At 36.5% G+C, this 25,534-nt stretch overlaps 2 protein-coding genes across 2 annotated transcripts in view; one reads left to right on the top strand and one right to left on the bottom strand.

Annotated features, from left to right (window-relative positions):
* Positions 1-25,534, bottom strand: part of LOC106057543 (uncharacterized) — a 50,145-nt gene that overhangs the window by 14,515 nt on the left and 10,096 nt on the right. The window contains exon 2 of the mRNA XM_056020848.1: positions 23,570-24,195. Coding sequence (XP_055876823.1) covers positions 23,570-24,080 — 511 coding nt within the window. The 5' untranslated portion in view covers positions 24,081-24,195. The remainder of the gene's footprint in view (positions 1-23,569; positions 24,196-25,534) is intronic.
* The window catches only part of LOC106074259 (group XIIA secretory phospholipase A2-like), a 76,336-nt gene continuing 51,098 nt past the window's right edge, over positions 297-25,534 (top strand). The window contains exon 1 of the mRNA XM_056020851.1: positions 297-364. The gene's annotated coding sequence lies outside the window, so the exon portion shown is untranslated. The remainder of the gene's footprint in view (positions 365-25,534) is intronic.

Raw genomic sequence — 25,534 nt, 5'->3', positions numbered from 1 at the left:
TTTGATTCCCATTTCTGTAATTCATCTAATTCTCTTTGTAAAATATCTGTGTCTTGTGTTGTTTTTATTGTTCTATATATTATGCAATCGTCTGCAAATAATCTGACTTTTGTTCCTGAACTAATGCAATTTGGTAAATCATTTATGTAAATTAAAAATAGTAGTGGACCCAAGACTGTTCCTTGAGGTACACCTGAGTTTACTGTTATCGGTGTTGATTTAGAGCCATTTATTATTACAGTTTGTTCTCTCCCTATCAGAAAGTCCTTAATCCACTGATGCAGTGGACCATTAATGCCGAAATATTTTAATTTTTTAAGCAAACTATGGTGGTGAACTTTGTCAAAAGCCTTAGAAAAATCTAGTAAGATAGCATCTATTTGTTCACTATTATCTAAACCTTTTGAAAAATCATCAATTAGTCCTATTAGTTGTGTTTCACATGATCTGTATTTCCTAAAGCCATGTTGGTATGGTGTGAGGACATTTTGTTTGTCTAAGTGGTTTATGATGTTGCTACATATTATGTGTTCTAGGATTTTACATGTGATGCTGGTAAGTGATACTGGTCTGTAGTTTCCTGGATCAGATTTTTCTCCTTTTTTAAATAGGGGGGTGACATTAGCTTCTTTCCAGTCCTTTGGTACTCTGCCCTGGTTAACTGAAGCCTGAAAGAGTATTTTGAACACTGGGGCTAACTCATTACTTAGTTCTTTGAGTAATCTAGCTGGAATACCATCAGGTCCAGAAGCTTTATTTGGTTTGGTGTTGGCTAATAGTTTTTGAATTCCATTTTCTTGTACTACTATATCTTCTATGTTGTCTACTTGGTTCAAATTCAGTAATATGTCTTTGTCTCCTGGGGCTGAGAATGCTGATGCAAAGTATTTGTTTAGGATGTTTGCTTTAGTTTCATTATCATTATGTATTATGTTATGTTCATCTTTTAATGGCGCTACGCCTGTTGTTTCCATTTTCTTAGACTTAATGTATGACCATAGGTTTTTGTTGTTATCTTTAGATATTACATTGTTTATGTATTCACTCTGCAGCTGTCTGCTTACTTTTTGGGTTAAGTGTTTAATTTTTATATACTTTTTGTAAACTCTTTCTGCATTAGTTTCTTTAAATTTTCTATATAGGTTTTCCTTCTGTTTACAAAGCTTCTTTAGTTTATTATTAAACCAGCATTTATTTATTTTGTTTGATGTGTGTTTAGTTGGTATATGATTTTCTATAATGCTTTTAAGATGGTTTTTAATGAAATTCCAGAGGTCATCAACTGGTTGGTTAATGTCTTTTTCTAATAAGAATGTTTGTTGAAAGTTTAATGCAGCTTGGTGTAGTTGTGTTAGGTTACATTTATTCCAGAGTAAGATTTTTCTTTTGGGTTTTGTATTGGCTACTGCTTTTATCTGACTGTGTATTTTTATGATCTCATGGTCTGATAGACCAGGGATAATATCATAATCAACTACTAATCCAGGTCTGTTGGTTAAGAAGAGATCTAATGTGTTGTTTAATCTAGTTGGCTTTTTAATGATTTGATCTAAACTTAGGTTGTGTAAAGTTTCTATGAAAAGCTCATTTATGTCCTTAAGGTTTTGGTGTTTATCTATGGTTAGTGTTTTCCAATTTATATCAGGTAGGTTGAAATCACCCATAATCCAAAAAACTGCATTTTTATTTGTCTCTTTAAGTGTAGTAATCTGATTACATAGTTCCTGCATGTATTCTAAACTAGAATTGGGAGGTCTGTAAATGCTGCCTATTAATAGGGATGTTGAGGTGGTATTAATTTTACAAAATGTTGATTCTATATTTTTTGAGTTAGGTAAGGTAATTTCTTCTGCTATAAGAGTGTTTTAAATGATTTAAAAACATACCATAAGGAGTTGTTTTACATGCTCTTAAATAAAAACCAGGTGGCACCATAAAAAAAAAAGAACATCTTTGTATTTTTTAAAATAATAAACTTTTTACTAAGGTAAATAGATACGCCCAATGCATGCTACTAACTGATGTGAACGCCTCTGTACGTTAGAAGAGCTCTTTCTAGAATTATGGAGAACCGTCACAACAGAATGTGACAACAAATGTTCCGGGAGCTAAAAATTGAGACTAGAGAAACATATCCTCGAGAAGCATCCCCAGAAAATGCTGACCATGTCCTTCAAAGCTGCGTACTCTATCGAGAGCAGAGGCCCGAACAAGACAATGGCACCGAAACCCTCCTACAGGGTCCAGACAAGCGACAGGATCATGGCGTAGTGAGAAAACTTAAAGCATGAAATAGCGCTAAACAAAAACAATTGGTAAAATATTTCTAATCGCACAGATTTATTGTTGTTGGTCTAGATCAGTGATGCCCAAAATACGGCCCGCGGGCCAGATCCGGCCCGCGACATGGTTTCATCCGGCCCGCCAAAACGTCGGTGTATAAAATTAAGTGTTTGAAAAATGTATTTTTACCTACTTTAATGCTCTAATTTTTATCTAATGGGTTTGTACCATGACCTTTAACATTTGTGCGTTTATGAGATGGGACTCTGAATGTAGAATCTACAATGAAAAGTGAGAGGTCCTACCGTCCTTTACTTGTTAGCGAAACATTATACAAAGCCAACAAGTAATTGTTCCTTAAAAGTGTGGCTGAAAAGCATTTAAACTGCATTCATGATTTGAGCAGCGACTAAACTAGTGTTCAACTACGGGAACTAGCTACGCATGTTTCTACTTTCTATTAGTTTCAGGTGAATTTCATTTCTGTATCTTGCTGTATCTTTTTGTTGATGTGGCCCGCGACACGAATGTTGGAAATTAAAATGGCCCGCAGGATGAGTAATGTTGGGCATCACTGGTCTAGATCTATTCTATTACAAATTTAGTTACAAAACGGATCAAAACTGATTGATACAATTATACTTCATAGAAGCTTCGTAGTTGGGTTTTTTTTTTAAGTTTTTCTTCTTATAAAATGACATCCACGATTTGATATAAGCCTTGACATCCTCTAGTTTAGACATAAAACATACTCCTAAATGATATCTTGTCATGAGAATAAAGTATTGACATAAATATTATTAAATAATGTTTTTTAATAGAGCAGTTAGGTCTGAGTATCCAAGTGAAATAATCCTCCTTCATTTTCGCTTACTATTGTATGCGCAAATCGTTACAACAAACCTTTCCATTTCTGTGAGTACTGCTGACTTTGAAAACACTGACCATCGTATTACTGACGAAACAAATACTGGCCATAGAAATTCAACCTGGTTTTCGCTCCGTAGAATGTTCTGAAGGTCACACATGGCGGCCACGTGGTCATGAGATTGTGAGGTTGATGTGTGTTTGAAGGGGGCCGGGTTAACGGTGCTAGCTCAACGGCCTGTGATACTATGTAGTGAGGGTGAAGCTAGAGATGTCCAGATTCTTGGAGTCAAGTTCATTGTTGTTAGGGGTGCGCGAAGGCATGGATGACTTTAAAACGGGTAGAAGGGAATATCTTATACTCTTATTGTCTACTCTAAAAACTATTTTGGATATTGCTCACTTATACAGGAGATTTATGTGTGGGTGTGGGTGCAATCAAAAAAAGCCAATAAGTAGCAATGAAACAAATTCTACACGCACCTTTTTTTTCCTTCAGCGTCTTAAAACCTGCAGGGAGAAAGGGGTGAGTGGTGGGGGTATTTCAATCTCAAAGATGAGAGCATAAAGTTACACTCACACTCAAACACATGCATAGACACGCAGACAGACAAACACACACACAGCCTAATGAACACGTGGATCTGTTGTTCATGTGTGGACCTGGAACTAGACTGTAAAGTCTACAAAGACCAAAGTAGGTCTTCAGTGCCTTGAGTCCATGGAAGACGCGATCGTTGATTGAGACTGAACAGAACGAACTGTCCTTGTAATGAATACAGTGAACACTGTAGTGTAACAAGCCTTTAGGCAGATCATAAAGGACTTTAACCTCAGCTTGGCTTATTTGAAAGGGACGGTTAGAAACTCAACAAACTCAATCTTGCTGAAGTGTCCATTCTCTCCTTTGCAACAATTACATCAGCCATACTCTGTTGGTTAATAGCTGGCTACCAAATCGATATACTGCATTGTATTTTCTACAAAGTCTTATTCAAAACTAAGAAAGTATTGTACAGAACTTGATTCTTTGGTAAGTCTTAAACAGAACTATATTAAAGTCTTGTACGGAACTTCATTTTGAGATAAGACTTAGACAGAAATATATTAAAGTTTTGTCTTACATGAAAAACACGTTTTGAAGATTAATGAATTCTTTGTCTGGACTGTTGCTTTCTCAGACACACTGACACATCAAACAGGCTGTTGGATAGGTAAGAGAAACAGAGCAGAGGAGAGAGAGAGAGAGAGAGCTAGGTAGAAGGGAATATAGGGATGAGGCATAAAGAGAGGAAGAGAGAAGCAGAGAGAAGATAAATGAAAGAGGGCTGAACTGAGAGGAAAGAAAAAAAAAGAAAGAAAAGAGGCGGGAAGAAAGAAGATAAATGAAAACAAGGGGGGGTGGGTGTGGTAATGGGGTGGAGCTCAATGAAAACCTGTTAAATGTTAGTGAAGATAAGATGTTTGTAAAACAAAAAATCAGCTATTAGATGGTGGTAGGGAATATGGCTGACATTTCTTTAAGATATCAGAAAATGATAAATGAATTGCTGACTCCATTACAGTTTTTTTTTTTGATACATTTAATCTGCTCTGCGGAGCCCTCTACTGCCCAGAATGGTGAGAGACATTATGTTAATAGTAGTGACTCACGGCAGAAGTTTCTGAAATGAGGCGAAGGTGAAGCAGAGATTTTGGTTTCTAAATTGGTGTACTACTGAAGAGTTCTAGGGCTCGCAGGCTTGTTGAAAAATTCTACAAGTAATATATAGTTCGTGTCTATTCAGTATTGTAAATCTCATGATGTATGTCTGCTGTTTGTTAATACACTGAACAAATGCGCAATACCTTGCCTCGTTTGTTGAAGTCCTAGTGTAGTTTAGGGTTTAGTTTAGTTTCGCCTCGTTTGTTGAAGTCCTAGTGTAGTTTACACTAAAAGATCCCGTTGTTAGTCATTTACATCCAGAATTAATGAATTATTATTGACAATGTATTGGTATTGTGTAACACATTGTACATTTCTTAGTGAAACAAAAATAAAAACATTTAGAGTTATTTTTTTTGTTTAATGCATTTCTATAAATGCCATAGGCTATGATAAATACAGACTACTTAGAGCCAATATGTCCTACATGTTAAGACCTAGTCTACATTAAATGCTGAGACTACACGCTAAGACTTTACATACTTCGACTTACATGCTGAGACCTAGAACTACTTGTTTAGACCTGCATGCTAAGACTACAAGCTGAGACCTAGAACTACATGTTTAGACCTGCATGCTAAGACTACAAGCTGAGACCTAGAACTACATGTTTAGACCTGCATGCTAAGACTACAAGCTGAGACCTAGAACTACATGTTTAGACCTGCATGCTAAGACTACAAGCTGAGACCTAGAACTACATGTTTAGACCTGCATGCTAAGACTACAAGCTGAGACTACATGCTAGGGCTTACATGCTAAGATTATGATAGTACGTAGGCGGATTGGGGATAGGGTGACGATAGATGCGATCGGCCTTCAACTTCAGATTTAACCATTAAATGGTGGGGGGGGGGGGGGGGTAGGAGGTGTGAGAAACAAAATATAAAAAAAAAAAAAGAAAATAGTGAGACAGTTGCACAGTTTCGCGCTGGCATATTAGGGTTGGGTTGGGGGGTGGGGTGGAATGCGATCTCCCTCTTCCCCACCTTTACTTCCCCAGCGTATTTTTGTTGTCCTTGAATTGATTCAGAGTAGCAAGGTAGCCTCACTCTAATGGAAAGTAAAGGTAGCCTCACTCAGATTGAAAACATATCACTTAAATTATCTCTATTTTGCAGCATCGCAGATGACCCACTATCTAGTTCTAGCTCTCCAAGTCTCCCCCCTCGCTTGCGGCGAAATCCAAAGTTCGTTAAAGAGGTCAAGGATTCTTTTGAGTCTTCCACGTGTTCTCTGTGTCTCTGTTTCCGGTCTCGGGATGTCGGCGATGCTTAATTGACTGCCATGAAAGTTCGTGTCTGGAGCTGTGACGTATGTAAACGGTGCGCTGGTCCAGGCACAGAATCTTAGATACACAGTTTAACCATTTTCTTAGTTCAAAACTTTAGTGTTTCCTAAACTTTTTTCCTTCACTTCGCACATTCTGATTATTTAGCGGAACGCTTTGCTTATTTTTTTTTAGAGAGATTAATTCACGTGGTGGCCTACTAATTATTTCAGTAGTTCGTTAATCACCTATTCAGGTCTAGCGGAACGCTAGGGTTCCAAGGAATACAGTTTGGGAAACACTGGACTATAAGGCAATGTCTGGAACTAAGCTAGTCCATAGCTACGAGAAGAACTAAGCGCTGTCATATTGTCATATATTCAAGCTTTAGACTTAAGACGATAGAAAAGTGGGGGGTAGAAATAGCTACAAATCGGAAAAGAGCCATTTTTGCTCATGCTTAATAAATAAGTTATCAAAATTTAATATTTTCGCTTGAAGATTTGAATCTGAGGCAGCTTTTGGACGATGGTCTACTAGATTTATATTTTGTATACATGAAAAGGAGTACTGTAGCCTTTCCATAAAGAAAAATAAGAAAAATAAAGTTTCCCTTTCAGACCTTGCGACCTATACGGCAGATAATGTAAAGGTCATCTGTTTCTGTGGCCTACGGCTAAGAGGGTGTCATGTGGCCAGCACAACGACCAACGGCCTTTACTTGCCGCATCTAAAGTCAGGTACCCATTAGAGTTGGATGGACTCAGGGACGCCCAAAATTATCGAAATCAAAAGCCCCATTCACCAGGAATGGAACCCGGGACCCATGTCACAATGTAGCATCTCTTTATTATTATCATTAAGCTTTTTTAGTTTTTAATTTATGAAGCTGATGACGGTCTGAGATTTCTCTTTTTACTAACTTTTTATTAACTCTTTCTGTCTGGTACAAATATTGTACACGTCATTTCTCTCACTTCCCATTCTCGAAGTAAGTTGAAACTTTGCACAATTATAAATTGTCCCCTAAAAACACTTGCATCATAAAAAAATTGACCAATTATTTTATCAATTATTTTTTTATATAGAGAGAGTACTGACTACGTGGAGATAGGACTCATGTTAAGAATTAGGTCGTTCCCTCAAAATTTGAAACTAATAATAGATAACCATGAAAAAGCTATTTTCATTAACATTTGTCTAGCTCAGTCGGCCTTCCATCAAGGTGGCTTTAGCGCTTGAGTTAGAATTCATCGAGCAACATTTTATAAAAATTGTTTTTCAAAAGTTAGCATGGAATCTCGGAAACATTCTTCCAGATAACCATCCCCACACACACACACAACTTGCCCACAAAAACTAAAAGCAAAACTAAAGCGCTAAACAAAAACAACTAGTAAATATATTTCCAATCGCACAAATTCATTTACAATTAATGACATGATTGAGTCCAATAGTTGATACAATAACACTTAACATAAGCTTTGTTTAAATTAAAGAAGTAGTTTTTTTTTATATTTAATTTACTTGTTTTTCTCAATAAAACCAAATGGATAGTTAATAAACACAAAGGTCACAAGGGGATCGAGCCCTGGAACATTCGCGTTATTAGCGCTAAGCTCTAACCAACGTATCTAACTGGCTTAATAACAAACTGTCAAACATTAATATAGAGATTTGGACCTATACATACAATCTAGATGAATGAAAACTGGGTGTTGCCACACACACACACAAAGAAACTAATGTATTAACTGATCACGCAGCACAAGTTTATGTGCGACATTTCAGCTCCATAAGATAATGAAAAGTTGTCTTAAGTTAATAACTCGAATCGAAATTATGACTCTGAACAGTGGCGTCACTAGGGGGATGCAGGGGGTATGGGCCGCACCGAGTGACTCCCAATAGGGAAAAAATGCACTTTTTAAAAATAAAGGCAATTTTAAAAAAAACTTTAGAGGACAGTAGCAAAACTCAAAGTCAAAACTAAGGTTCTATAAAACTCACCCTAATGGGGGACAATTTTAGTTCTTGGATAATTTATTCACTAATTAGGAAGAAGTTCTATTGCTTTTGTATTTTTAATGAATAGTTAAACATGTCTAAAGTTAGATAATTGCAAGGAAACTGAACATTTATCAGGCTATAAAATTTGAAAAACTTTGGAGGCCAACCTTATGCTACAATAAAATGGAGGAACATCTTGCACAGACACATTGTTTCTAGCAAATCGAAATATGGAATTTGGTCGAAAATCTTCATTGAATAAACATAATTTTCTTGAGATTCTGGAGATTTTATCTAGATATGGCGCACTATTAAAATAATAACTTATAAGATTGCAAGGTAGGGATGCTAAAAAAAATGTTTGTTTCCAACCTTGTACCTTGAATAAATTTTTGAGGGTCCAGTTGTTAGGTATCAAAGTTAAATTTGGTTGGCATGAAAATTTCGAGATTTGTTTATTTTTTGGTTTCTATTGTACGTCTTGGCAACGATGAAGTATGAATGAAAAACAAAGACTAGGGAAAGACATGAAATAAAAAAAGTAGTGGACTGAATAGCGTCTAAGAAGGCAGCTCTGTTTTTGTCAGCAGTCAGTTTCGGACTTCGTTATTTTGTATTGACGATGAGGACGTTGGACGTGTTCCCTTTATTCCTTCATTAAAGTCTTCACTGAATCTAGTCTTTATCAACTAAGATACGCACATCTAGTCTTTATCAACTAAGATAAGCCAATAGTAGGAACTGAAACAAAAAAAAAGTATTTGAAATGGTGTACATTTGTCTATGTATTACACATGGGAGCCAACATAGCATTGCTATATTATTCAAGGGAGCTCACCTAACTTTAATGCGATCCCACAAGGGAGTTGACCTAACATTAATGTATTAGACAAGGGTGATAGCGTGCCACTTTTCCTTTCGAAATCTAAGCTTCTCATCTCACAGTTATCCTCAAGCATATCTGCGCTACACTTATCACGTGATACAGTATCCCAACAAATGGTGCCATTAGTGTCTAGGCGTTGTCTTTCTGAGTCAGTAGACTGATATCCACATGACAACTTGGCCAGATAAACCTCTGTACCGCCACAGTTCATGGCTAGTTGCTTGGAAATAGTATATTCACATAGAACACATATAATTGTTTTTAAAGACTCTGTCTGATAAATAAGATTCATTCTTTAAACATTGAATGTTTCATTATTTATGTCTATATTTATCTTAACTTTACAGGTTCATTTAGAATCTAATAATGTTCCTGCAGTCGTCTGCTAATAATACACCAGTGTATATCTTTTCGCGGGGAAATGCAAGTCCCGGGGTTACTTCAAGGGGAGGTTACCGGGTACAAAACATAAACAAGGTGATGCCTGAGAGAGTTACCCCCTGAAGCTGTTACGACTTTTGGTTATAAGGAACAAGAGGTCTCTGAGCAATAACGTTCCATTTGTATCTCCTGTCTTGTGGTGGAGTTTTTGTCCCTTGTTAACAAACCCCAGGGATGCATCTTGAATGTGATTAATATTTTCAGCATTTTTTTTTATTTTGTATGCCTAGTAGTGATTTGTGCCTGGTGCTGGCGTCACGATTGTCCCTAGTTCAAACCCCGACTGCTGTCATCTCCTGCAGTCCATTCGGAGGCCTGCGTTTGGGACATATGACATATAAATTCTTATTTCTGAAGTAGCAAGTGAAACAAGTTGAAGTTAGCTAAAAGACCAAAGATTTCCATGATAAGTTGATAAGTTTACGGGTGATAGATCTGCCTATATCATACAGATGACAGCCATTTTTGACAGCTCATATTATAGTGAGATACATTTTCAATGTTTTCAAATAAATAGCTTTTCAAATGTTTATGTGAAAAAAATGGGCGAGGGGGGGCAGTGGCTGCACCTGAGCCTATGTGTAAAATAGAGAAGAGGCTTGGGGCTAGTAGTCACATACACCACAAAGAGTTTATTTGTTTTCAAAGTATTTTTTTCTTTACTCACACACACACACACACACAAATAGGACATTATGTCTAATTCTATCTGTCGAACGGATGAAAGGTAAAACCTTAAAACTCTCACAGATACGCCTTTAACACAAAGTTAAGAAATATTCAACTATACTAGGGCGCAGTAGAATTATGATGGCATAGAGAGGGGTTCTCAAACTTTTTCCTTAATGGAGCACTTCGTACATTCTGAGTATTTAGCGGAACACTTTGCTTATTTCTTTTTAAAAGAGATTAACTCCCGTGTTGGCCTACTAGTTAATTATTCCAGTAGTTTGTGGAACACCTATTCAGGCCTCGTGGAACACTAGGGTTCTGAGGAACACAGTTTGTGGAACACCTATTCAGGCCTCGTGGAACACTAGGGTTATGAGGAACACAGTTTCTGGAACACCTATTCAGGTCTCGTGGAACACTAGGGTTATGAGGAACACAGTTTGTGGAACACCTATCCAGGCCTCGTGGAACACTAGGGTTATGAGGAACACAGTTTGTGGAACACCTATTCAGGCCTCGTGGAACACTAGGGTAATGAGGAACACAGTTTGTGGAACACCTATTCAGGCCTCGTGGAACACTAAGGTTATGAGGAACACAGTTTGTGGAACACCTATCCAGGCCTCGTGGAACACTAGGGTTCTGAGGAACACAGTTTGTGGAACACCTATCCAGGCCTCGTGGAACACTAGGGTTCTGAGGAACACAGTTTGTGGAACACCTATCCAGGCCTCGTGGAACACTAGGGTTCTGAGGAACACAGTTTGGGAAACCATGGCCTATAGAGATGCGCTCAAACATTCATCAACATCATTCAATTGGAAAGGCGGGGGGAGAATGGAGCATGGCCTGGACCCTTGTAACACCTCCCCTTTCACATTCCCAACTACTTCCTGGCTAGCTACGACCCTGAGTGTAAAATTGAAATGTAAGTTTCTATTTCAGACTTCGTTTAAATAGTAGCGTCCTCTATAGGGGAGATAACTCATGAAATCGTAAGAAGACAGTTTCATAATAAATAATGCAAAATATATCCAGTAAAACTTAGGTGGTCAGAGGTGTAGAGAGTGTAACACAATAAGAAACTTCTAATCATCTTAGAATTAAAAAAAATTAACAAGAATAATATACAAAATACTTGTACAATATGTAATTGTATCAATTAGTTTGGATAAGCTATGTCATTAAATCTGTAATAGATCTAGGCTAACAATAATAAATCTGTGCGGTTAGAAATATTTTTACCCATGAACCGCATTCACCAATCGTAAACAAACAACATTTAGCCACGTGATAATATTGATTAAAAAAAAGGAAAAAAACTATCACTTGACAGCCTGTGTGTATTACGTAATTTGTATAGAAGAGATAGAGAATCACGTGGCTAAATGTTGTTTGTTTACGATTGGTGAATGAGGTCCATTGTTTATGTTTAGCTCTATTTCAAGCCTCTAGCTGTCTCACTGTGCTGCCCCTATCACTTGTCTGGACAGGTTGGGAAAAAAAGGTGAGGAGAAAGGGAGGGGGGCTCTCTGTAAATGTTACGTGATCGCTTTTTAAATTCAACTTATACCACCACATCTGTCAAGTACGATTTCTTTCTCTTGTTCGATACCAAAAAAATAATTAACTACTTTTAGATAGTTAATTAATTAATTGAATATATTTTATTGCTATATACACATATATAATACAGTAATTTAATAATTCTAGTCGTCATAATGTAATAGTTACAATAAAATCTAAGCTAACTTTTTGTATCAATTTGCTTGGACATTTACAGAATTATACTATATTCAACTGATTAAAAAGAATATTTATAAATTTATTTTTGTGACTATAAGGATAAGTAGGCTTTTGTGGCATGTTGTGTGTATATATAGCAGACCTCCGCAAACATGGGAGATAATTGAAATAATAACAAGACTATATTCCCGCTTATCTCCATCACTCTCAAATGACGTTACTTTACTAAAGTTCAATTGTGATAATGAGGCTCACTGGCTGACGAGCTGGATTTCCACCAGAAGGGAAGTACTTAAAGGACTCCTCGTGAGATAGGTTAATATCTATATAAGTACATAATTGCTCTCGGGAGTCTCTCGCTTAGCAGTTTCTGCAGGGCCAGTAGATTTGTTTAACGCCCACATAGACATGAATGGTTTGACTAATGTTAGCCCACTTCTGATCGTGTAGTAGAAGTAAGAAGTTGATGACTTGCCATTGTTGTAGGTAGACTTAGAATCAAATCCTCACAAAGGAGGTTTTGGAGGGAGAGACACAATAGAGAGGCAAGTAAGAGTAGTTGACCTCCTTTCTTCTTTCTTTTCTGATACTCATGTTTGGCTCTGTTGATTAATTTGATGGAAAACAATTTTCTGTATCCTTTAAAATAAAAAAAAATAGGTTGTCTCCCCTCGCACACTCAGACATCTTCAACAAGGGAATTATTGTAACACTCTGCTTTTTTTTTTGTTTCTCATTCAATGACACGCCTCGCATTATACTTCCCTGACAGCCCCCCCCCACACACACACACACCTTTCCACTATTGAGACCTTACCCTACACACTCATGCGCAATCTTTTACCTGTCCATTATATCTGATACCCGTTCCTCGCTACGTTGAAAAAGGCAGTACAGGTTATTTGCCCGGAATCTTTATTCCTCTGCTAGCCGCATCGCATTTTAATGCCATGGCATTCACAACGTATTTACTATATTTATATACTATATTTAAAGTAGCAATTATACATAAAACACTGAACCATAATCTTCAAATACTAAAACAAAATTTAATAAAATACTCTGAAAGACACAAAGATAAAGGCACATTCCTCGTCCCATTTGCTAGGACAAATTTGTACAAATACTCCTTCTTCCCTAGTGCTATTAGAGCATGGAATGGGTTGCCTGAGCTAGCCAGGAAAATCAGTGACTTGGCAGAATTTAAGTCATTGGTTAATAAGCATGACTAAATGCATGACGCGTAGGACGTAATCATCTTCTTTTTTGAAGTAACGTCTGTATTATATAAGAAGATAAGATTTACTTTAACTTTATTTTTTCATCCTTCAGTGAACGGACTCGCATTATAGTCCCCCCCCCCCCGACTACATATGCGTTTTTCAGTCCTTGAATTGTAGTAGCCCTTAGGGAACAATGTTAGGCTATAAAGTCTTTAATATCTACAATATGTTATCCTGGCGTTAGTCGAATTAACACTACAACAGTATCGGCAACACTTTCGACACGGGCACGTCTCTTCTTTTTGTATGGACAGAGCTAGTGTTGTAGTTGGTGATAGGTTTGTAGTTTATCGTTTCTGATATTCTTTCTGAATATATTGAAACCGCCTTTTTACCTGTCATAGCTGACCATTTCGGGAGTCTATATTAAGTTTGTGTGTAGCCGGTTTTTTTTTTTATTGTTTTGTGTTTTTTTTTGTTTTGTTTTTTCGCATGTTTCGAATGAATTACTCGTAGATAGAAGAGAATCGTATTTGTTTACCTAAGAATTAAAAAAAAAGTATCATCTTAGCTTATTTCAATTCAAAAAAAATTTAAACAATAGATTTTATTGTTCCTTTTATTTTGATAAGTTTCAACTATACTCTTGTCTATAGAAGAGTTAAAGTCTTGACAATATTCCGGAAGTAATGTACACATCATCATTCACTTTTAGATATTTGTTTCCACTCTCTGCTGGGGTCACTTTTGGGATTTCAATTATTGTCTTGTTTGGACTTCTGCCGTAAATTCTGTTGGGATCTCTGCTTAGGTCTCTTCTGAGAATTCTGCCTTTCTTTGTTGGGATCTCTGCGGGATCTTTACAGGGGTATCTGTTTTGGATATCTGATGGGGCCGGAAAGTCCAACTGTTACTTAGTACACATTTTTTTTTGTAAATAATAATGTTAAACGAATTGATTAATGATATAAAGTGACCTTTCTGCCCCACACTGAAAATGTCTGCATCCGCCTTTGATTTATCCAGTTATTTAACTAAATGGCTGCATTAAAAAATTTACATGAAAACTTTTGGACACCAGAATTACTTACAAATGTTTGAATAACAATGCAATAAAAGAGCTCTTCAAATAGAAACATGTGAGATGCTCATAAGGCTACTGTTAATTAGAGCATTTCGCACACAAAATCTGAAAAAAAAATTGTTAAAATAAAGAGAATTTCCCCATAAAATTTCCAGACTAATTTATCAGTTGAAACGCTTAATTAACTGGATATTTGTTTTTAATTATTTTAACGATTTAAAAACGGGAAAAAAAAAGAACTATAAAAAAAGAACTATAAAAAGAAATGTATAAATATATAAAGAAAGAACTACTGGAGGCAAGTATCTGGGAGCCACATTGGGCTAAATAAATAACGCGAAGGCAATTGTTCCAGGGGAGATAATTTATAACTCACGTCTGCTTCAATGGATCACAGTAGGTGGTAAATGTAAAACAAAGACTTGTAGGAGGAGAAAAAGAAACGAAGTAATTCATACTCTGACCTTCTCTTGCCCGACAGAGTGATTAAAGATTGCTGACTTTTTTTGTATGACAGATGTCTTCTCAGAACTGTCAGTCAAAACAACAGAATTCCTTCCATTTTTTCTTTCTCTCTCTATTTATCTACCAATCTATACATCTCTTTCACTTTGGTGGGGCCATTTACACACATTCCTCCCCCTCTCTCTCTCTCTCTCTCTCTCTTTATTACTCTCCATGCTTGATCACATCAGAATTAGTTTATTTTAAATTGTAACTATTTAAATTGTACCTTTTTACTCATAAAAACGAAATAAAGAGACCAAAAGCCAAAAAAAAAAAAAAAGCAGAGCCCAAAAAAAAAACAAAGAAGCAAAAGTCCAAGGATCTCTAGAATGTAAAAAACTCGACAGCTGATGTTACAAGCTAAGGCACCCTACTCTCTCTCTCTCTCTTTCTCTCTCTTTATCGATTGATCTTATTACTCTTACACACACTCTTACAACTGCTTCTCTCACTCTCTTTCACTCTCTTTCTCAAAGTAAGATTATGATTTCCTTTATCAGTCCCAACTTTAGTCCTTGCTTTTTTCCCCTCCCTATTCTTCTGTATTTAATATCATTGCTTTCCAAATTAATGTTTACAACAGGATTTTGTTAATAACATGAATAAGTTCGTAACATGGGCTCGGCCTCCGGACTCACTGGGAAGAAGAAGCGCAGATGTGGCTTTAGGAGTCGTATTCCACAATAACAAATGTGATTAAAATATTTTGTTAATGGAGAAACTCCGGACACAAGATTTGTAAAGAGTCATCTCTCATTCCTGGCCTCTGGGTAAAATCCTTCCCATTAGTCAACGGTCATAATAGGACGCAAGCTTGATCCTTAATACACACTCTCTGAGGTATCCAGATTCTTAAAATTTAGGATCATTTCAAAGTTCTCTCCAACTACTGAAACAATTGTTTTCCATTTCTCTTCACATAAGTCTGGCATTATCTCTTTCTGTTGCTTTTCACATTTAAATAAATCTAGTGTTAAAATTACCCTTACAATATTTGTCAATGTTATTTCCTGGTGTGTGTGTGTTTTTTTTTTGGCCCTTATTTCTGTTGGAGAGCTAAGCAAGCACAAGTATTATTGACTTTCGTATTTTTTAAAATATTGACCATAAATAAGCTTTTTTTTTTTTCAAAATGAGTTCTGGCAGTGGCAATGACCTCCATTGTTACACATTTGAGTGTTTTCTTAATGTAGGCAACTATTCATCTTCTGGTGTAACTTTCTCCTTTATTTTCAGTGGTTTTATTAAAAGCCTCCATGTTCTCAAATTACTTCATGTTGTTATTTATAAAGAGGAGACAATTCATTTAAAAAATACGTCACCAGTCTGATGCAGCTTTGATCATCATAGTGAATCTTTGTAAATGGACCTCATTCACCTATCGTTAACAAACAACATTTAGCCACGTGATAATATTGATAAAACAATTTTAAAAACTATCACGTGACAGCCTATGTGTATTACGTAATTTGTATAGAAGAGATAGAGAACCACGTGGCTAAATGTTGTTTGTTTACGATTGGTGAATGAGGTCCATTGAACATTTGTAAAAAGGGAGGTTTACATAAACGTTTACACGGTAAGATACAGTAGGGTCACCAGACACCTGCACAGCTAAAGGTGAGCAAAAAAGGAAGACAGAGATTTAAAAAAAAAACAAAGGACCAAATCAAGAACAAGAGCAAGTGAAGCTCCATGCACAACAGTTTCTTGAGATTGTACTTGAGTCAGAAATGTCACTCAGTAAATCAAGAACAAGAGCAAGTGAAGCTCCATGCACAACAGTTTCTAGAGATTGTACTTGAGTCAGAAATGTCACTCAGTAAATCAAGAACAAGAGCAAGTGAAGCTCCATGCACAACAGTTTCTAGAGATTGTACTTGAGTCAGAAATGTCACTCAGTAAATCAAGAACAAGAGCAAGTGAAGCTCCATGCACAACAGTTTCTAGAGATTGTACTTGAGTCAGAAATGTCACTCAGTAAATCAAGAACAAGAGCAAGTGAAGCTCCATGCACAACAGTTTCTAGAGATTGTACTTGAGTCAGAAATGTCACTCAGTAAATCAAAAACAAGAGCAAGTGAAGCTCCATGCACAACAGTTTCTAGAGATTGTACTTGAGTCAGAAATGTCACTCAGTAAATCAAGAACAAGAGCAAGTGAAGCTCCATGCACAACAGTTTCTAGAGATTGTACTTGAGTCAGAAATGTCACTCAGTAAATCAAGAACAAGAGCAAGTGAAGCTCCATGCACAACAGTTTCTTGAGATTGTACTTGAGTCAGAAATGTCACTCATTAAATCAAGAACAAGAGCAAGTGAAGCTCCATGCACAACAGTTTCTTGAGATTGTACTTGAGTCAGAAATGTCACTCAGTAAATCAAGAACAAGAGCAAGTGAAGCTCCATGCACAATAGTTTCTAGAGATTGTACTTGAGTCAGAAATGTCACTCAGTAAATCAAGAACAAGAGCAAGTGAAGCTCCATGCACAACAGTTTCTTGAGATTGTACTTGAGTCAGAAATGTCACTCAGTAAATCAAGAACAAGAGCAAGTTAAGCTCCATGCACAACAGTTTCTTGAGATTGTACTTGAGTCAGAAATGTCACTCAGTAAATCAAGAGAGACTTTAGTCTTTTATCAATCGAGCGTCGATCAACGAAACTGCTTTTTTGTTTTAACTCTTTCTCTCCGTAATTTTTTACCATATTCTGGTGGAATCAACGTTGTTATCGTCAGCTAGGAGAGAAAGAGTTAACGTTAGCGGTGCAGGATTTCCCTATAGGCAACACAAGCTTTAGCATAGGGCCCCCACTTTCTTTGGGGGTTTAAACTTGTTTCTAAGTTCGTATGAATACTAATGTTTTTAAAGTAAAAATTTATTATTGAACTATCTATATACTCTCAATTGTAATATCAATTAACCCTTTAAGTATCCAAATATCAGATTTTAAACTGACAAACAATATCTGGACTTATAAAATAAAGGGCGCCATATCTCAAAAAGCTTAGGGCCTTAAATCAAAATCCGATCCTGAACGTTAACATTATGCCTGGGACTACAATCTCCAGTGTTAACAATGTTCTGTTTAGCAGTTTCTAGCAGTAAATTTTTAAAAAATCGTAGTTAAACAAATGGGGCGCCTATTGAAATAAACGGAACAGCGTGGGGATACTTTTGGGGTGCCCAAATCAAAACATCAACCAATAGTATCAGCAGATCAAAGTAATGAATGAAATCCACACTCCACCTCCTCCAACAGCCACCCCCACCCAAACCAAAAAAAGTTTATCCACACAAGTTCACACCAACAAAGCAGGCGAAACAGTATTCTAGTAATGATTCTGTTTACTGAAGAGTCTGTGTATTCACCTCTGACTTCCGGCGTCTCCTCTCGTTTCCGTGCCTTTATTCTTCGTAACTTTCCTTTCTCTTATCTCTACACCCCACCCCCCGCCACACACACACACACACACACAAAGCATCCCCACTCCCCGGTTACTTTGAATTCTTTTATTCTTTTGTCTATATCTATTTTTTTCTTTTAGCCAGCAGGTTAGGGAAGCTCCTGTTTAATGTTACAAGCCAAAAGTTCTTGCTCCAGGACCATTCAACAATAGAAACTTGTGTTTGTGTGTTCCTTGTTCCTGTGTTCCTTGTGTTTTTATGTATCACATTTTACATCATTCTACCAATAAGCGCAACACATAGACATTAAGGGCAACACCTAAACATTGAGCAAAACACATACACATTGATCGAAACACATAAACTAGAACAGAATTACCTCGACATAGTTAAGTAAAAAGTAGAGTTTCCCTTTCAGACCTTGCGCTCTATATGGCAGGTGTTACACTACCTCGCTATTGGAATTCAAATCAAACACTATTGGATGCCCTGATAAGCCGCGAATAAAGATGAGTCCGAATGAACTTACCCACATAAAGGAAGCTTGGTGGTACAGTTTCTCTGCAATTGAAATATTGTCATGCAAGTCAACTTAGAACAAATTTAAAATGATCGCCACGAGACAATGCTGTCTTAGTGCAAAGTTATTCCTATTTTATTCTACCTGATCTGCACCATAAACTAACGGTTCTCTTTGCTCGTAAATATTTGCCTTCTGCTAGACACTATTATGTAGTCAAATTACGGTAATAATTCAAGTAACAAGTTGCTGTTTACGACATACCTTACCAAATGTAGTTCAGTTGTGATTCTAAAATCTTCTAAAATTGATTGACTGATTGTTATTGACGGTCGTTGACTTATAACACCAAGCTTCTGGTAGACAACTAAATCACTGTAGGCGAAATATATTTTAACTTGAGATAACTTGAAAAACTTGTTTGTGAATAAAAACTAACTATAACTTTTATTACAATATAGACAAATTCAGCTTGAGATGAAATGAAATGAACTGATATTTAAAAAAATCTAAGACACTATACAAACACGTCTTTACACTCTAGCATCCTGGAATCGTCTGGCGTACTTAACACAGCTTACGACAGCACCGTTTATCGTGCACCATTCTACAAGACTAACATTAAATTAATGCTCCCTCTATACAACTAACAATAAATACTCCCTTTCCATATCACCTAGGAAACACACACACCATAACTTGAGTAAGCTTCCATTTAGAACTGTATCTAAGACGACGGGCATTCATTCAATAATCTATTACACTGTGAGTTGTAGAGATGTTCACCATCAACTAAACAATGTCAAGGACGCTGAAGTGAGCTTCACTGTTACCAACTCAATCAAAAATTGTTAAAAGCTTTAGTGTGAGCACTATCTCAATACGTGGCAGTTTTTTTTTCGTATCAAATCTTCTTTATTGCCACTAGTTCAGTGTTGTTGTTTTTTTTTTTGTCATGTTTCATGTCATGGCCATAGGCTATTACTTCCTCGACTACTTCCTCCTTAGTGACATTATTTTGTGCTACAAACGGAAGTGGTGAGACAATGTGATCTTATTGCTGAACATGGGCACAATATTATCCTATATGACCTATACCCATAGACATAAATAAATATAGACTGGCCGAAGGAAGTAACTTTATGTAACTTGAAAACATGTATATCTATATCTATTGTATTCGGATTTCCGAATTATGAAAAATTGCATGATCTTCATTCTTAGAGATTAAACAAAACTACACTGCCTCCTTATTTACAATATATATAGGTGTGTGGCTGAAATAGATATGAATAATTAACATTTATACTGCTCATAAATGCTGTATAATAAAGTACACAAAATTGCAAGTCACAAATTTTCATTTCATAAAACTCTTTAATCGGCCAGTCTATATTTATTTATGTCTATGCCTATAGGCCTACCATTAGAAAAAAAAACATGGCTTATCAATAGTTCCTTTATTTCGTACACCATTTACAAAATCTAGGTTATTTCTAAGTTGTTGTTTTTTTCCGTCATTTTTGAAATCACAAACAATAAGAGAAAAGATTACTTGTTTCGTTTAATGTACTGTCTACTTGTGTGCTACTTTTTTTTTGTTTACACAATAGTAGATAAGTACATGCACTTATGCTTATTCTCAACTGCGTACATTAAACACACACACACTCACACATATATAGGCACTAAAGTACTCGACAGCTAAGTGCTATAAGAAGTCCTTCAAATGGCTGACACTGTGTCGTCTGCCCTGGGTGTTGACAACGCGCGGATCATAAGACGCATGCATCCAACCGACGGTCTCCTTGCAGCCCACCGAGCTTCAACAAAACAAAAAACCACTACATTTGTCATATAAAATGCATTATCAAAAAAGAACACTAACCAGTAATACGTTTTATGTTTAGAATGTTGCCCTATGGGAACGTTGAATAGTGGAATAAAAAAAATTGTTATAGACTGCTTCTATTCTTAACTGCAAGGGAACAAAATTTAGACTGCTTCTAGTCTTAACTGCAAAGAAAAAAAAAAGCAGTTATCAAATGTTCAAGTAATGCTTCATACTAAAAAGACGCTTAAGAGTACGAACAACCAAAATTATATGTATGTTGTAAAATGAGACGCCTAAATGAAAAGAAACATCATAGCTTTGCGACAGTTTGATGTCACGTGATCTGGAAGTGTTTACATCCTGAGGTTAAATATGGCTCCGCTGGGTCAAGGGGAGGAGTATAACATGCAAGGTGTCGAACGGAGAGGAGATCAGTACATTGAGTCGTTTAGTCACTGTACTGCGCCAAAGTAACTATATAGAATAATGGTTTGAAATTGTGTACGAAAGTTTTGTACGGCGCGCAGAAAAGTTTTATGGCCAACCAGAATAAGATTGCCGACCCTAGTGTACACCACTTCCATCTCACCATCATTATCCATCTAGCTGTGAGTTTGTGTATTATATAATGAAAGAGCATAACCGACCCTCAAGGGCAACCTATGAGTTAGTGTAGCACTAACTCCCTTCGTTATCTTTTTAACTATTGACTTAACAATACTATGCGTTGGTCAAGCGTATACACTAAAACTATTGCTCATGATCACCACAGTACGTGTTGTCGAGTTACGTAACATGTGTCTACAAAGTCAAAACTCCAATGTTTAAATCCTATTGAAAACCGAAATATTTTCTCAAGATTTAAGATGCATGTGACTCAATTCATCTCCAACCTGAACCAATAAAGAAAGAGCTCTTATATGAATAGACTATTTCATTAAAAATGCATTAGAAATTACATCATCTTTGTGTTTTTCTTAGTATTCTATATAAAGTTCTGTTTAATTTTTTATTTTTTTTTGGTATTTTGAAGTTATTATTTAGTGCTTTATGTATTATGACAGCTTTACTTTTTAATTCTCTGTTCTGTTCACACAAAACAAAACAATATAGAATAATTAATATTTCGTCTCCTGCTCCAAAGATATTTAGGTCACGAAAGGAGCTCGGTAGCAGTTTCCAACGTTGAGCAACTAGAAAAAGAATTGCACGAGTTTTCTGATTAGACCATTAGTTTATCTTTCCCATTTGCTTTTAGTCTACAGATTTGTGTCACTGTCATTCAGAAGATTGGCTCTGAAATTTCAAGGCTACGCCCACTTTGACAAAGAATATAACTAGGGGCGTGGTTGTTCTACGGTGTTGTTTTTGTTCTCATGCCTGATACAAGGGTAGTTGGAGAGGGGTGACAAGGGGACGGATCTGCATAGTCCTGAAGTTTTTGTGATGCTGTCTAAACAGTCAGGTAAGTCTTACTTTCGATGCCCAGACTTTGTGGATGAGTGAATGATTGAAGCCTATCAGTATACCACAACAACTATCAAAAAAAAAAAAGAAGAAGAAAATACGCCACATTTACTGGAGGGCAGCCAAGAGATGCACATTTTTACAGTTACTTTAAATTGATTCCGTGTGGGGCCAACGCCAGATAAAAAAAAAAAACATGATCCAGCCATCCTCCTCAATCTGCATTGAAGTCAAAGCCTATCTATGTATCCATGCTAACATTATAATATTCATGTTTCACAGACACGTTACATAGACCCCTGGAGTGGGGATGAGCTTCTAAACTTGTGGCGGTCTTACGATAGAAATATATTTAGTACCAGATGTGTAGTAAAATTGATGTTATCAAGAAACTTGTTCTTGTATAGTTTAAGAATAAAATGAAACAAAAACTATCAATGAAAAATAAAAGTTATAGTCTTCTATTCCTAATGTTCGGAAGGGATGCAGTATTCTTTGTGACTACTCAGACAAGCCAAAGATTGTGTTTTGAAACACATATGTTCTTTATTAGCTGTTGTATTTAAAAGTCATGCTGTCTATTAAAAAAGTAAGATCTAGATTTGTGGGGTTTCTGTTTGTTTGTCAATTTTCCCCAAGATCCTCAGGTACTTGATAACATCAATTTTACTACACATCTGGTACTAAATATATTTCTATCGTAAGATAGAAACACTGATACAAGAAATTCTATTTGTTTGGACCAATAAAATCATCTTAGCTAAAAACAAACAGCACAAAGATATCATACAATTTTAAAAAACACACACACACACACACACACACACACACACACACATAGCTTATTAACCCTGTACACTGGAGACACCACAATGCTGGCGATTAAAACATTTTCGCCATAAACGAGACTCTCTAATAAGGAAGGAAAACTTAAATTGCGTTGATTCTCACAAGACCATCCCACTAAGTTATAGGCCACTTGTATTTTCATAAAAGATGAATATAAAAGAATGCTACGTCAATAAACTAATGTATAGGCTTTGAATCTCAAATTTGTTAATATAATATTTGGACACTCATACGTTCCGGTACGCATGCACCCACACATACAAACACTCATATAGTTCAAGAAACCATTTCGTGTTGTTAAAAAAAATTGGAATCTAAATGATCCACAAGTCCTACAAAATGACGAGGTCAATAACGACCCTCATGTTTGTTCTACAAAGATCTGTGAAACTTGATAATTGGTCTCACACTGGTTAACTCGTTGTCACGTTTGTGAATGTAGGCCTAATGTAATATGTAAGAACGTCTGACTCGCAGGATCCGCCCAAGAGTTCATCTGTAACACAAACTCACTTTAACGCTTAGTTTTTGTAGGTACATGACTACATGTATTCCAAAAACTAAAATTTAAAAAAAAAGGGCTCTACTCTGATCATGACTCTCAGACTATCCGGCTGCTTTTTGTTTTTAGAAAAATTCTAGAACTTTTGCCGGGCTTTATATAGATTTTTTTTTCTGTAAAATAACGAGTATCCAAAATAGATTATTAGAGAGTGTGTCCAGTGTGTCTAGGTCGTGTACAGAATATAGACTTTTAGTCTAGAGCTTTAGATTGCACATGAAAAGGTTAGCTTACCTGCCAGATTTAGACAATAGTCCGTTGGTAATGTTGAGCAGCTGATTGGCCAGGTATTTTCAACATCTGCACCAATGCGCAAATCTCTTACTTCTTTTTCGGCCAGCTCGCACATCGTCATGCAAGGCAAGGGCGTTCTGAAAGCAGCTTTGCTGCCAAAGGTGGGCAATTTGACATTGTCCAGGCATGGCGGCATGTACAGCGAGCAGAGAAACACGAGCAGCGTGTCTGGGAGGTGGGCGTAGCCGACCAAGACGCTCTCCAGTCTTTGAGATGCATCCTGGAAAGTCAAGTCTCCGTATACGTTCGGTGCCAGAAACGAGCTGTAGAATTTGGTGCACCTGCTGGACTCCAAGCTGAGACATTGAGTCCTGGTCGTAGTTTCAGGAGCGTGGGAGACAGTATCGGTGAAAGGCAATGTGAGGACTTGGTGGATCAGGGGTAGCACTAGCAGCCACGACTTCTTCCAATTCAAAATTTCTGATGACATTATTGGAAATGGAATGTACATCCTAAAATTTCTACAGAGAAATTTATTTCAAGAACAGTCTGATAGATCTGGATTTCTTGTAGTCACATTATGATAGAAACGACATTTACTGCAGGCGTCTCAATGGCTCCTGAACCTGTAGACAAATTTCGGAAAGCAATGAAAAAAGACAAGTACTATCAGTTATATCAAATAGAATCTAATAGAACTTTATTGTTACTTTGTACAACCACTTTTATTTAATCAGTAAGTTTATTCTGTTTTATAAACTCCTAAAGTAGGAGATCAAGACTACAGTGGTACTATGGCAAGTGTCTAATTCGATTGTATCATTCACTAACTGATAGCAGATCAATCTCAGGCAGACATACTAGAAATCGAAATCTACCGACGATACGCTCTGCCAAGTTTAAGGTTTGATCACTTTTTTTTCTTTACTAATTGTACTTTTAGTGGAAAAAAACCGTCTATTAAATATTTTAGTATACATGTATGGCCTATTATTCAACATAGGGTTTTATTATCTCAGTAAAGCTTTTACTAATTGCCTTTTTTACCTTTACCCTTAATCTGTTGGACCGTTGTGGCACCAGGCAAGACTTTTCGACCGTCTTTCTCCATTCCTCCTTTTTTCTTTTGTATTATTGAATGAATATAATGTTCAATGCAATCTATTTTATAAACTAACATGGAAGAAAAAGTTGTGACTCTCTTTAGTGTACGACTTGAGTTCTATTTGGTTTTTTTTAATTTCTTAGGTGACTTTTATTGTTTCATTATTTCTTGAATCACTGCAGTAAACAGACATTAGTGTACGACAAAAAGGCAGTCTAGATACAGTAAACAGACATTAGTGTAGGAGATAAAGGCAGTCTAGATACAGTAAACAGACATTAGTGTACGACAAAAAGGCAGTCTAGATACAGTAAACAGACATTAGTGTACGACAAAAAGGCAGTCTAGATACAGTAAACAGACATTAGTGTAGGAGATAAAGGCAGTCTAGATACAGTAAACAGACATTAGTGTACGACAAAAAGGCAGTCTAGATACAGTAAACAGACATTAGTGTACGACAAAAAGGCAGTCTAGATACAGTAAACAGACATTAGTGTACGACAAAAAGGCAGTCTAGATACAGTAAACAGACATTAGTGTACGACAAAAAGGCAGTCTAGATACAGTAAACAGACATTAGTGTACGACAAAAAGGCAGTCTAGATACAGTAAACAGACATTAGTGTACGACAAAAAGGCAGTCTAGATACAGTAAACAGACATTAGTGTAGGAGATAAAGGCAGTCTAGATACAGTAAACAGACATTAGTGTACGACAAAAAGGCAGTCTAGATACAGTAAACAGACATTAGTGTACGACAAAAAGGCAGTCTAGATACAGTAAACAGACATTAGTGTACGACAAAAAGGCAGTCTAGATACAGTAAACAGACATTAGTGTAGGAGATAAAGGCAGT

Source organism: Biomphalaria glabrata, chromosome 2 (assembly GCF_947242115.1).
Source record: "Biomphalaria glabrata chromosome 2, xgBioGlab47.1, whole genome shotgun sequence".
Lineage (NCBI taxonomy): Eukaryota > Metazoa > Mollusca > Gastropoda > Planorbidae > Biomphalaria > Biomphalaria glabrata.
Note: the sequence above shows the minus strand (reverse complement) of the source record. Positions and strands in the feature narration are given on the sequence as shown.